This window comes from Tachyglossus aculeatus, chromosome 7 (assembly GCF_015852505.1).
Source record: "Tachyglossus aculeatus isolate mTacAcu1 chromosome 7, mTacAcu1.pri, whole genome shotgun sequence".
In the NCBI taxonomy this organism is placed as follows: Eukaryota; Metazoa; Chordata; class Mammalia; order Monotremata; family Tachyglossidae; genus Tachyglossus; species Tachyglossus aculeatus.
Window position 1 is genome coordinate 10,863,848 of NC_052072.1, and position 12,134 is coordinate 10,875,981.

The window sequence follows — 12,134 nt, forward strand, 5'->3', positions numbered from 1 at the left end:
GGCGCCACTGCTTCTCTAATAAATGCTATTGATTGGTTGGTTATGTAGCCAAAACGGCCACCCATCCCCACCTAGCCGATTCAGGTCCAGTTCCAGGTGGACAATTTTAGAAAAATATATGTGTCCCAGAATAGAGCCCAGTCACCTATTTTATACCCACTTAAACTGTTCTTTCTCCCTGGAAATGCTTAGACATCCACCCCAGGCTGAAACCTAATGTTCAATACATGCTCAATTTAGGCCCAATTTAGACTGTCAGAAAGCTCACCTAGTAACAATAATTATGGTATTTGTTAAGCCATGTGCCAAGCACTGTTCTAAGCACTGATGTAGGTACAAGTTAATTAGGTTGGACACCATTCCTTGTCCCACAGGGGCCTCATGATCTTAATCCCCATTTCACAGATGAGGTAACTGAGGCCCAGAGAAGTTATGTGACTTGCCCAAGGTCACACAGCAGACATGTGGCAGAGTTGGGAATAGAACCCAGGTCCTTCTGCCCCCCAGAGCCCTGCTCTTTCTATTAGCCATGCTGCTTCCCAGCTGACCAACAGGAGGGAAATGATCAGGCAATATTATTTAGATGAGAGATGGGAAACTTTAAAACTAATAAGAGTGAAACATTTTATGGATAAGATGAATGACTTATGGAAACACAAGAACTAGAACTGTCCAAGTGGAGCAAGGGGTTTAATGGAAAGAGCCATCTTGTAATATTGACAACTGAATTAAATGAAAATTCTGCCTAAGGGTGAAGAAAAACCCCCAGATACAATGGTATTAAATTTTAGAAAATGGGACTACGATCAGTTAATAGCATCTATGCTCACAGTGCGAGGAATGATGCCCTAAACATTGGAGAGAAGGTAACGGCGTTACATCAGACACTGTTAGATTCCAACATCCAAATTATTTTTTAAAGTAGACATGTCAGAGAAACCAATTCCTCCTGCTCTCATTATTTCTAAAAAAACTCTCTCTCCCCCATTAGATTGTTAGCTCTTTGTAGGCAGTGACCTTTTATCTTGGTTCTACTATTCTCTCTCAAGCACTTAGTACAGTACTTCACACACAGTAAGCACTTAGGAACACCATGATTGACTGAAAATGTGCAAATGACAAAGGATATTTTAGATCGAATTAAGATGGTATCCATTGAGAATTTGGAAGGAGCTCAGTGGATCGATGTCAATCTCCTCGCAGAAGTGGGTAGACGGTTGTTACAAAAAGCCACTGTTCTGGAGGACTGGAATGTCAGCCATAAACTCATCTCTAAGGACTGTTCCTGGAGATTAAAGATTGGGGAGTCTCACTTCAATATCCAGTACATTGTTCAATTTATTATTAAATTAAGAATCAGTGAGCACTTCGCAAAATACAACATGGCTTCTGAGGGGAAGTCATATGCATCATTAATCTGGAGCCGTTCCAAGAGGTCAATAAGCCTGTCAATAAAGGGGAAACAAGCAGGTATGATATGCTTACATTTTCAATGGTATGATTTCACATCATAAGCTCTTTTTTTAAAAAAAATGAGTCGGTTTCAGAAGGATTGTTTTGTCGTGGGCAGAAAACTGGCTAAAAATTGAGAAAGAAACAATAAATGAGCTCTTTGGGGAATGGAAAAGTGTAAGTAGCTGGTCCCCTGGGGATCAGTGCTGGGACAAGTTTTGTTTAACATCTTCATAAGCAATCTAGAAGAGGGAAGGAACGGTGAAATCTCCAGGTTTGCAGACGACACGAAGTTTTTCCGAGTGGTGAAATGTTGTACAGATGGGGATAAACCCCAGGAAAGCCTTGTAAAGCTGAGTGAGCGGGTAGAGAATTGGCAGAGAAGTTTCAGTGGGAGCAAATGCAAGGTAATGCAGCTAGGGAAAAATAATTTAAGTTCCAACTACATAATGATGGGTTCTGAACGATTCATCACAACCTGAGAAAAAGATGTTAAAGTCATTGCCGATTCTCAGCTGAGATGATGGGTTCAGCGTGTGGCAAGAACCAGGAAGACAAATAGTGCTTGAACATCATCTGGAAGGGGAGAGAAAACCAAGCTAAAGGTTTAGTTTGGCCACTTTTAAAAATCCCATCCCGCTCAGAATACTGCGGGCCATTCACACTGCCACATCAAGATTTGTTTTTGTTTTTGTTTTATTTTAATGGAGTTTAGGTGCTTATTATGTGCCAGAAACTGTAATCAGTGCTGGGGTAAATACAAGATAATCAGATTGGACACAGTCAGTGTCCCACAGGGGGCTCAATAGAGAAGCAGCATGGCGTAGTGGAAAGAGCACGGGCTTGGGTGGCAGAGGTTATTGGGTTTTAATCCCAGCTCTGCCATTTATGAGCTGTTTGACTTTGGGCAAGTCACTTAACTTCTCTGTGCCTCAGTTACCTCATCTGTAAAATGGGCATTAAGACTGTGAGCCCCACTTGGGACAACCTGATTACCTTGTATCTACACCAGAGTTTAGAACAGTGCTCATCACATAGAAAGCACTTAACAAATATTATTATTATTATTATTAATTAATTAATCCTCATTTTACAAATGAGGTATCTGAGGCACAGAGAAGTGAAGTGACATGTCCAAAGTCACATAGCAGACAGGTGATGGAGCCGGGATTAAAACCCAGAACCTTCTGACTCCCAAGCCTGTGCTCTATCCACTAAGGCCACAATAGGACTTAAATGGGCTGGAGAAGTAATAGACAAGGGCAACCAAAATGGTTGGGGGATGGAGCTATTTCATTCACTCATTCATTCATTCAATCGTATTTATTCATTCATTCATTCAATCGTATTTATTGAGCGCTTACTGTGTGCAGAGCACTGTACTAAGCACTTGGGAAGTACAAGTTGGCAACGTATAGAGACAGTCCCTACCCAACAGCAGGCTCACAGTCTAGAAGGGGGAGACAGACAACAAAACAAAACATATTAACAAAATAAAATAAATAGAATAGTAAATATGTACAAGTAAAATAAATAGAGTAATAAATCTGTACAAATGTATATACAGGTGCTGTGGGGAGGGGAAGGAGGTAAGGTGGGGTGGATGGGGGGGAGAGGAAGGAGGGGGCTCAGTGTGGGAAGGCCTCCTGGAGGAGGTGAGCTCTCAGTAGGGCTTTGAAGGGAGGAAGAGAGCTAGCTTGGCAGCTGTGTGGAGGGAGGGCATTCCAGGCCAGGGGGAGGATGTGGGCTGGGGGTCGATGGTGGGACAGGCAAGAATGAGGCCCAGTGAGGAGGTTAGCAGCAGAGGAGCGGAGGGTGTGGGCTGGGCTGTAGAAGGAGAGAAGGGAGGTGAGGTAGGAGGGGGCGAGGTGATGGACAGCCTTGAAGCCGAGAGTGAGAAGTTTTTGCCTGATGCGTAGGTTGACTGGTAGCCACTGGAGATTTTTGAGGAGGGGAGTAACATGCCCAGAGCATTTCTGCATAAAGACGATCCGGGCAGCAGCATGAAGTATAGATTGAAGTGGGGAGAGACAGGAGGATGGGAGATCAGAGAGGAGGAGGTCTAGCATAAAGCACATGATTTTGGGAGTCAGAGGACTTGGGCTCTAATCCAAGTTCTGTCACATACCTGCTCTGTGACCTTGGGAAAGTCACTCAACTTCTCCCTCATCTGGGGATTCAATACCTGTTCTCCCTCTAAACTGTGATCCCCATGTAGAACCCAGTTATATTTAGCCCAGCACTTAGTACAGGGCTTAGCCCATAGCGAATGCTTAACAAGTATTATTATTATTATAGAAGTTGTTTTGTTGTTGTTCATTCATTCATTCAATCATATTTATTGACCGTTTACTGTGTGCAGAGCACTGTACTAAGCGCTTGGGAAGTACAAGTTGGCAACATATAGAGACGGTCCCTACCCAACAGCGGGCTCACAGTCTAGAAGGGGGAGACAGACAACAAAACAAAATAAAATAAATAGAATAAATATGTACAAGTAAAATAAATAGAGTAATAAATATGTACAAACATATATACATATATACAGGTCGGGTGGGGAGGGGAAGGAGGTAAGGCGGGGGTTGGGGAGGGGGAGGAGGGGGAGAGGAAGGAGGGGGACATTGGAGACATGGGATCTGACACTGACTTGGTTTTGTTCTCTGTCTCCCCCTTTTAGACTGTGAGCCCACTGTTGGGTAGGGACTGTCTCTATATGTTGCCAATTTGTACTTCCCAAGCGCTTAGTACAGTGCTCTGCACATAGTAAGCGCTCAATAAATACGATTGATGATGATGATGATGACACTGGCCTTCTAAATGACTGAGGAATCTACTCAACCTCTCTGTGCCTCAGTTTCTTCATCTGTAAAATGGGAAAAAAATACCCATTCTCCTTTCCTCCCACTTAGACTGTGAGCCTTATGATTGTTAGCTTGGTGTTTGCCACAGAGTAAGCATTTAGTAAATACCATTATCTTTGTTATCATTACATACATCGTCACACAGCAAAACGAACACCTAGAAACCGTTAGAAGAGGAAATTGAATGGGTTTAAAAGGAGTTTGAGTAAGTTCATGGCAAGAACTCCAGAGTGGGTTTGGGGAGGAAAAGCAAAAACTGTTAAATGGGACACCTCTCAACCCTTTAGAGGGATGTCAAGGAGGGCAACTATCATCCTGTTTTTCCAAGCATCCTGTTCCCACAGTTGGAGAAAAATTATTTGGCTGGATGGACATCTGTGTTGCCTGTGTTTTAATAAAAGAGTCAGAAAAACACGGAGGCCCACACACTAGGAGACCCAAAGAGAGGAAGCGACAGGGAGATAGAGATACAGAAAGACAGACAAAACTGAAAAAAAAAATTCATACCCACATATTTTTTATGGTATTCATTAAGCACTTGCTGTTTACCTGGCACTGTTCTCAGGACTGGAGTAGATACAAGATAATGAGGTTGGAGACAGTCCATGTCCCACATAGGGCTCACAGCTTTAATCCCCATTTTACAGATGAGGTAACTGAGGCACAGAGAAGTTCAATGACTTCCCCAAGGTCACACCCATATGCGCAGAAACCATTAGTCACTTAGTCGTATTCGTTGAACACTTACTGTGTGCAGAGCACTGGATTAAGTGCTTGAGAGAGTCCAATACAACAATAAAAAGACCCACAACGAGAAGGACATTGATATAAACAAATTAAATCCCTGAGACTGGTCCCTGTAACCGCTGTGGGGAAGCAGCCTAGGGTGGTAAGATGAATAGAGAGCAGCAAATGATGAAAAGCCGCAGCAGGCTTTGCTCTGTCTGCTTACCTGCTGTTACCCTCTGCTGAGCTTTTCTCCATTACTGCTACAGCCATGGTCGCTCACACCTGGCCACCCACGCCACCCCTATTCAACGTGAGACTTCGCAAGGTCCTGCTCGGAGTTCCTCATAACACCCTCATATCAAGATGGCTCCACATGCAACATAACTTACTAGTGTTTTATGTAGCATTTTGCTACCACACCACACCTCAACTGAATGCCCTGGAAACCTCAGCTCCAAGACCCCGGCTAATGCCTTACTAATGGATCGGTTCCATCCTTCTACCATCTTTAAGAAGGGCAGCAGTGCCCACCCTCCGATATTTGAAAGAAGCCACACAGCCACCTTCTTTGAAAAGGGCCAGGTGGCCACCAGCTTTTGAAGATTTAGAGCTGCACCCTGAGGCAACAGATTCTTGGCTTACGAGGTGAAGCCTGCCCTGCCTGCTCTTTAGGTTTTTATGTATCCATAAATTTCTGTCATTATCTAGAGCCATTCAGTCAATTGATCAGTGATATTATCAAGTGCCTGAGTGTGTAGAATCATGCTAAGCTCTCAGGAGAATGCAACAGGAGCAAGACACAAGGTCCTGGCTCTTAAAGAGCTCACAACAAGAATAATTTTTCTCACGAAGAAACTTGTCTCAGAAGCTGTCCTGGCAAAAGAGACTAAAACATGGAATTCTTATGGTAAAAGGCCCAAAAATGCCTGTTAGGAAGCTTTTGGTTTCAAGCTTCGTAGGAAAGAGTGATAATAAACAGCAGCGAAGATGTTTTCAAAACATAGAGCCCAGTATCTTTTCGACCAGTGGCACTGAGTGTTTTCATAGGACTGCTCTGGTTTGGCATTTGTCGATAAAAAATAACTGTTATGATGAGTTTTGCAGAAGGCTTCCATTATTTTCTCCCTTGACAAAGAACAGCTTCCTCACTTTTTCGTTTCTGCCCTCGGGAAGCAAAAAGTCCAGTCATAAAATTTCACCTCCAAGAATAGTAGGTATGAAATCATTGAGTCATCTCAAGCGGTGCCCTACTAACCCTTAGAAAGTTCAACCCCCACTTCGCCCCGCTCTGATAGTTGGATCCTGTTGCAAGGACTAGGTGTTGGAGTAGAGATACCAACTGTCTTTAACACTCGCAGCTAGTCAGTTCTGTACCTCCTCCCCTTCAGCTTTCAGTCTGGATTGTCTCAGCAAAAGCCCCGGGAGTGCCTGTCTTTCCTAATGTTCTGTTTTGAAAGAGAAAAGACTCTGGGGAGTGAACAGGACCCTAAAAGTCCAAGGCCTGGAATTCCTCCTCTCTCTCCCTCCCCATTTTAAACAGGAAACATTCACACTGAGCCACTCCAGAGGGAGCATTGTCCATTCACTTTAAGGCAGATAATGTTTGTGTGTTGCCGATGCCGGTGATATATCCCACGGGCTTAGAGCGAGTGTGGAAAAACCACATGTTTCACTTCAGGAAAAAAGCTTCTTCAGTGCAACCTGAAAGAAAATATAGGTTGGTGAATCCTTTTTTGAGCGCCTCTTGAAAATCACCATTTTGAACAAAATTCAAAACGGGGTGGGGTAGACAAAGAGTTCAGCCTTTGGAGGTGAAAGAGTCCCATGCTACCAGAAATCAGTTTGAAGAAAAATGAGTTGAATTAAGGTGTTCTCTAGGAAAAAGCCAATGCAATTTTCAGCTGCTCTTCTCGAATCCAGGAAACATTATATTCTTATTGCTCTGTGTTGGGTGGTTGAAACCAGTGCCGCTCAAATTGCGAAGAACATTGGTAGAATAATTACTTCAGGACTGAGAAATTTCTCATGTTAAGCTACATGGAGACTAAACATCAACCTCTCATTATTTATACAGACTGGAATTAAGACGCGGAAAGGTTCAGAAAGGACTCTAAACATTTCCTTAGGGGCATGTGCACAGGTTGCATTTCTCGAGTGCCAGGGCTTGTCAAATCTTCAATGATACATGAAATTTACAGTGCTGTTCTAACATCAGACTTTGTAGCTTATGGGGAGCTTTTAAGCCTCAGAGGCAGCTGGTTGATTAACCACAGGTAGTACATCTATCCAATCTGCCGTTTCTTCCTGAAGTTCTAAGGGGTTTAAACTCTGAAGTTTGGAGAGATTTGACATCTGATGTGTTTGAGTTCTTCAGGTTGTTTGGGTTTTTTTTTTTCTGTTTTGTTTTCTGTTTTTGCTTTTTAAATTAGCGGGGCTGGTGGGAAGAAGTGGAGAGGTGTGAATATCTGTGCACAGAAGGTTTATGGGATTTGCCAAGCTGCAAACTGAACTCGTCTGTTTATCCCTAGGCTGGATGAAATGCAGTCATCTGCATGTTGGTAAAGACCTTTTTGCTTCTATTATGATCAGTGGAACCAGGGAGACTTACTACAATCTCGATTAGCTCCTGTGGGGTTTCTTTCTGTCAAAAGGTCTACCACTTGACTTTCCCCACTGGGCTGGAAGCTCCTTGAAAGCAGGGATTGTGTCTACCAACATTATTGGTAGACAAGCACTACCAAGCATTCATTCATTCATTCATTCATTCAATTGTATTTATTGAGTGCTTACTGTGTGCAGAGCACTGTACTAAGCACTTGGAAAGTACAATATGGCAATAAAGAGAGACAATCCCTGCCCACAATGGGCTGACAGTCTAGAGGGAAGCACTCTCCCAAGCACATCCTACAGTGTTCTGCACACAGTAGGCGCCCACTAAATTCCACTGATTGATTGATGACTGTGGTCCACATTTTCCAAACTGGCTACATAGAAATTCTACTTGCCATCCTCTCCCCTCTCCCCACACCCCTCCCCCATATCCAGTTCCTAGGACTGAGCACTACAGTCAGAGTAGTGATTTTATTTATTACATGCTCAATGTACATTATGCACTGAATTAAGTGCTTGGGTATAATAATGATGGTATTTGTTAAGCACTTCCTATGTGCAAAGCACTGTTCTAAGCGCTGGGGAGGATACAAGGTGATCAGGTTGTCCCACGTGGGGCTCACAGTCTTAATCCCCATTTTACAGATAAGGTAACTGAGGCCAGGAGAAGTTAAGTGACTTGCCCAAAGTCACACAGCTGACAATTGGTGGAGCTGGGATTTGAACCCATTATAGCTTACAACAAATTACAACAAATTAGTAGTGCCTCCTGCTTCAAAGTAGTAGATGGCACTACCATCCGTCCTGTCTCACAAGCCCGCAACCTTGGTGTCATCCTCGACTCTGCTCTCTCGTTCACCCCTCACATCCAATCCATCACCAAAATCTGCCGGTCTCACCTTCGCAACATCGCCAAGATCTGTCCTTTCCTCTCCATCCAAACCGCTACCTTGCTGGTTCAATCTCTCATCCTATCCCGACTGGATTACTGCATCAGCTTCCTCTCTGATCTCCCATCCTCCTGTCTCTGCCCACTTCAATCTATACTTCATGCTGCTGCCCGGATCGTCTTTGTGCAGAAACACTCTGGACATGTTACTCCCCTCCTCAAAAATCTCCAGTGGTTGCCTGTCAACCTATGAATCAAGCAAAAACTCCTCACTCTCGGCTTCAAGGCTCTCCATCACCTTGCCCCCTCCTACCTCACCTCCCTTCTTTCCTTCTACAGCCCAGCCCGCACCCTCCACTCCTCTTCCGCTAATCTCCTCACTGTGCCTAGTTCTCACCTGTCCCGCCATCGACCCCCAGCCCACATCCTCCCCCGAGCCTGGAATGCCCTCCCTCCGCACATCCGCCAAGCTAGCTCTCTTCCTCCCTTCAAAGCCCTATTGAGAGCTCACCTCCTCCAGGAGGCCTTCCCACACTGAGCCCCCTCCTCCCTCTCCCCATCCTCCCTACCTTACCTCCTTCCCCTCCCCAAAGCACCTGTATATATGTATATATGTTTGTACATATTCATTACTCTATTTATTTATTTATTTTACTTGTACATATTTATTCTATTTATTTTATTTTATTAATATGTTTTGTTTCATTGTCTGTCTCCCCCTGCTAGACTGTGAGCCCACTGTTGGGTAGGGACTGTCTCTGTATGTTGCCAACTTGTACTTCCCAAGCACTTAGTACAGTGCTCTGCACACAGTAAGCACTCAATAAATATGATTGAATGAATGAATCAATTAATTAATGAATGAACAAAAGCTTAAGACTCAGCTTCCTGCACTGCTTCCATTCATTCATTCATTCCCTCTTTTAGACTGTGAGCCCACTTTTGGGTAGGGACTGTCTCTATATGTTGCCAACATGGGTTCTAGTCCCTGCTCCACAACTTGTCTGCTGTGTGACCCTGGGCAAGTCACTTAACTTCTCTGGGCCTCAGTGACCTCATCTGTAAAATGGGGATTAAAAGTGTTAGCCCCATGTGGAACAACTTGATTACACTGTATCTACCCCAACGCTTAGAACAATGCTTGGCACATAGTAAGTACTTAACAAATACCATTATTATTATTGTTATTATTATTGTCATTATTATTATTATTATGTTAAAATGCCCTGCAGTATCGCTAAACGTGTCCCTCTGCCGTGCCAGGAAAATCCCAGAAAACCAGGGCCCTTAGCCATGGGGGACCACAGAGCCTGTAATGGAGCAGCGGGATAGCTCCTGCTTCTGCTCCTGAAGCTTTCCTGAAACCCCCTCCACCACCCTCACCCCTCTGAATTCCTTTGGGAATTCTGAGAATGTTTCTCAGAACAGCTCAGCCTGACCGTACACAGTGTGTAACCCGCATCTAGTTTGCTTTTCCCAGTTGGCAGCGCCCGTGTTACATTTCTTGGCTAGGACGAGACCCCGAAGCACTGACCCACGTTTCTGATATGCGTGTCCCTGTGTGTCTTGTACGTGCTTTCTCCTGGCAGGCGTGGACCAGCGGAACCAGCGGAATACCTGACGGGACCTCGACTGATCTATCCTGAGCGGGAGCTTCCTTACTATCCTGGAATGCCGCCCCTGGCTCCTTCCCCGAAAGGAAGCTATCCCCGCACCCAAGACATGCGGGGCCCAGATCTGAGGTACCCCCAGTATTACCCTCCACCTTCAGCCCCCCAACCCAAAGGACCTTTCCGACAAGACGTCCCACCTTCACCACCTCAGTGCCACAGAGTGCCAGCCTATCATGAGATGGGCAGAACGCTGTACCGTGGGGTCAGTCCAGATCAGTACCACTCTGGGACCCAGGATCCCCGGCAGAAGAATCTGATGACTGCGGCTGTCTAGCGGGAAACCCTCCACCCAGGCTGGGAAAGAAGATGTCTGATTATGGCTTTTTCCTTCCGACCTGCCAGAAGCTGCTGATGTGGAAGACTGATTCCCCAAACTAGAACTGTTCTTACAAATCCAGGTGTTGATTCCTTTCAGTGGGGAAAACTCTGAAGGCCAGATCACAGGAGGGCTGACCGGTACATGGACGAGTGGTATTGCACAAACATACTTTTAAAACAGTTAAACTCAAGAGTTAAAGAGGTAGCCGAAAAGCAACTAAAATGGTTAGATATACTAATGGTGTATCCCTGATCTAGATAATGTGCACTATTTTTACACCTACATACATGTATAGCCTCCCACACAAGTACACGGTCACCCACAAGAACAGATACCCACACAGGTACACACGCACATACACACACACGGTTGAAGGGCATTGGCAGTGTTAAGACAATCTCTGCTATGGGTCTTTCCCCTTTAGGTACTATGCTATAGAAGAAGGTAATCTCCTGCTACATTTTTCCACAAAGAAAATCAGGATGGGCAACATGTACAACTTCTCAGGATCCACAGCTGTGGCCCCTCCGATGGAGGGGACTCTTTCAGGGCAGTGCGAGAGCAAAGTGGATTAACTTTTTCATCAACAATAACCCCATCCCCCCTCGTTTCCCATTAGGAATTGGAAAGCTACAGTTCTGGGCCCCTGGGATGCAGAAAGGCAGTCAGAATTGGGTAAAAGGAAGGGATTTGCAGGGAACCGAATAATCATCTGAACAAGGATGCGGCGTATGTGTCTGTCCAGGCGTCAAGCTCGCCAATAGAGATGACTAATTAAATGCACAAGCCAGATCACACCGGCCTGCTAATTCTTTTATAGATCTGAGAGCAGGCCAGATTGGGAGGATTGAAGATGTCCTTCCTTTCTCTCTTCCCTTCTGTCGCTCCCCCTCCCCCCTTCAGAAAGACAACAGCTGCTTGGTCCAGCCCCAGATTTCCTTCCTGTGATTGTCATGCTGCCTCTTTGGGTTAGCACAAGCACACTGCCTCAGAGCCCCGAGTCATGGCAGGAATGGGAAGGCCTCCATCTTGTACTCCACACCAGGTCTGGGGCTGTTCTGGGTTGGATGGCCCTGGGGATCAATCAGTCAATCAGTGGTGTTTATTGAGGGTTTTCTGTGTCCAGAGCACTGTACCAAGCATGTGGGAAAGTAGTCAGTCAGTCAGTCATATTTATTGAGCACTTACTGTGTGCAGAACACCATACTAAGCGCTTGGGAGAGTACATTGTAACAATTAACAGACACATTCCCCGTCCTCAGTGGGCATATGGTCCAGAAGGGGAGACAGACATTAATATAAATAAGTAAATAAAATACATTACAATAGATTGGGTAGACATGATCCCTGCCCAGAAAGAATTTGCAGATTAGAGGGATTTATTCTACTCCCAGGACCAGCCTGATCCCAAGGGTCCCCCCTCACTCCAGGGCCTGGAATTGTGGACCCTTGGGCCAACAAACCCTCCGGTCATCTTGCTGAGGGCCAAGTGTTCCCAAAGCTCCATGGGGTGGGCCAAAGGGGGACCCAGTCATTGTTCTACCGACTGGTCCCCACTGTGTGGATTGCCACATCCAGGGAATTAGAGGACTCGCTCGGAC

General features: G+C 45.1%; 1 protein-coding gene across 1 annotated transcript in view; it reads left to right on the plus strand.

The window, feature by feature from the left end:
* PARD3B (par-3 family cell polarity regulator beta) overlaps nucleotides 1–11,673 on the plus strand; it is a 994,526-nt gene extending 982,853 nt beyond the window's left edge. The window contains exon 23 of the mRNA XM_038749054.1: nucleotides 10,131–11,673. Coding sequence (XP_038604982.1) covers nucleotides 10,131–10,488 — 358 coding nt within the window. The 3' untranslated portion in view covers nucleotides 10,489–11,673. The remainder of the gene's footprint in view (nucleotides 1–10,130) is intronic.
* The last annotated feature ends 461 nt before the right edge of the window (nucleotides 11,674–12,134 follow it).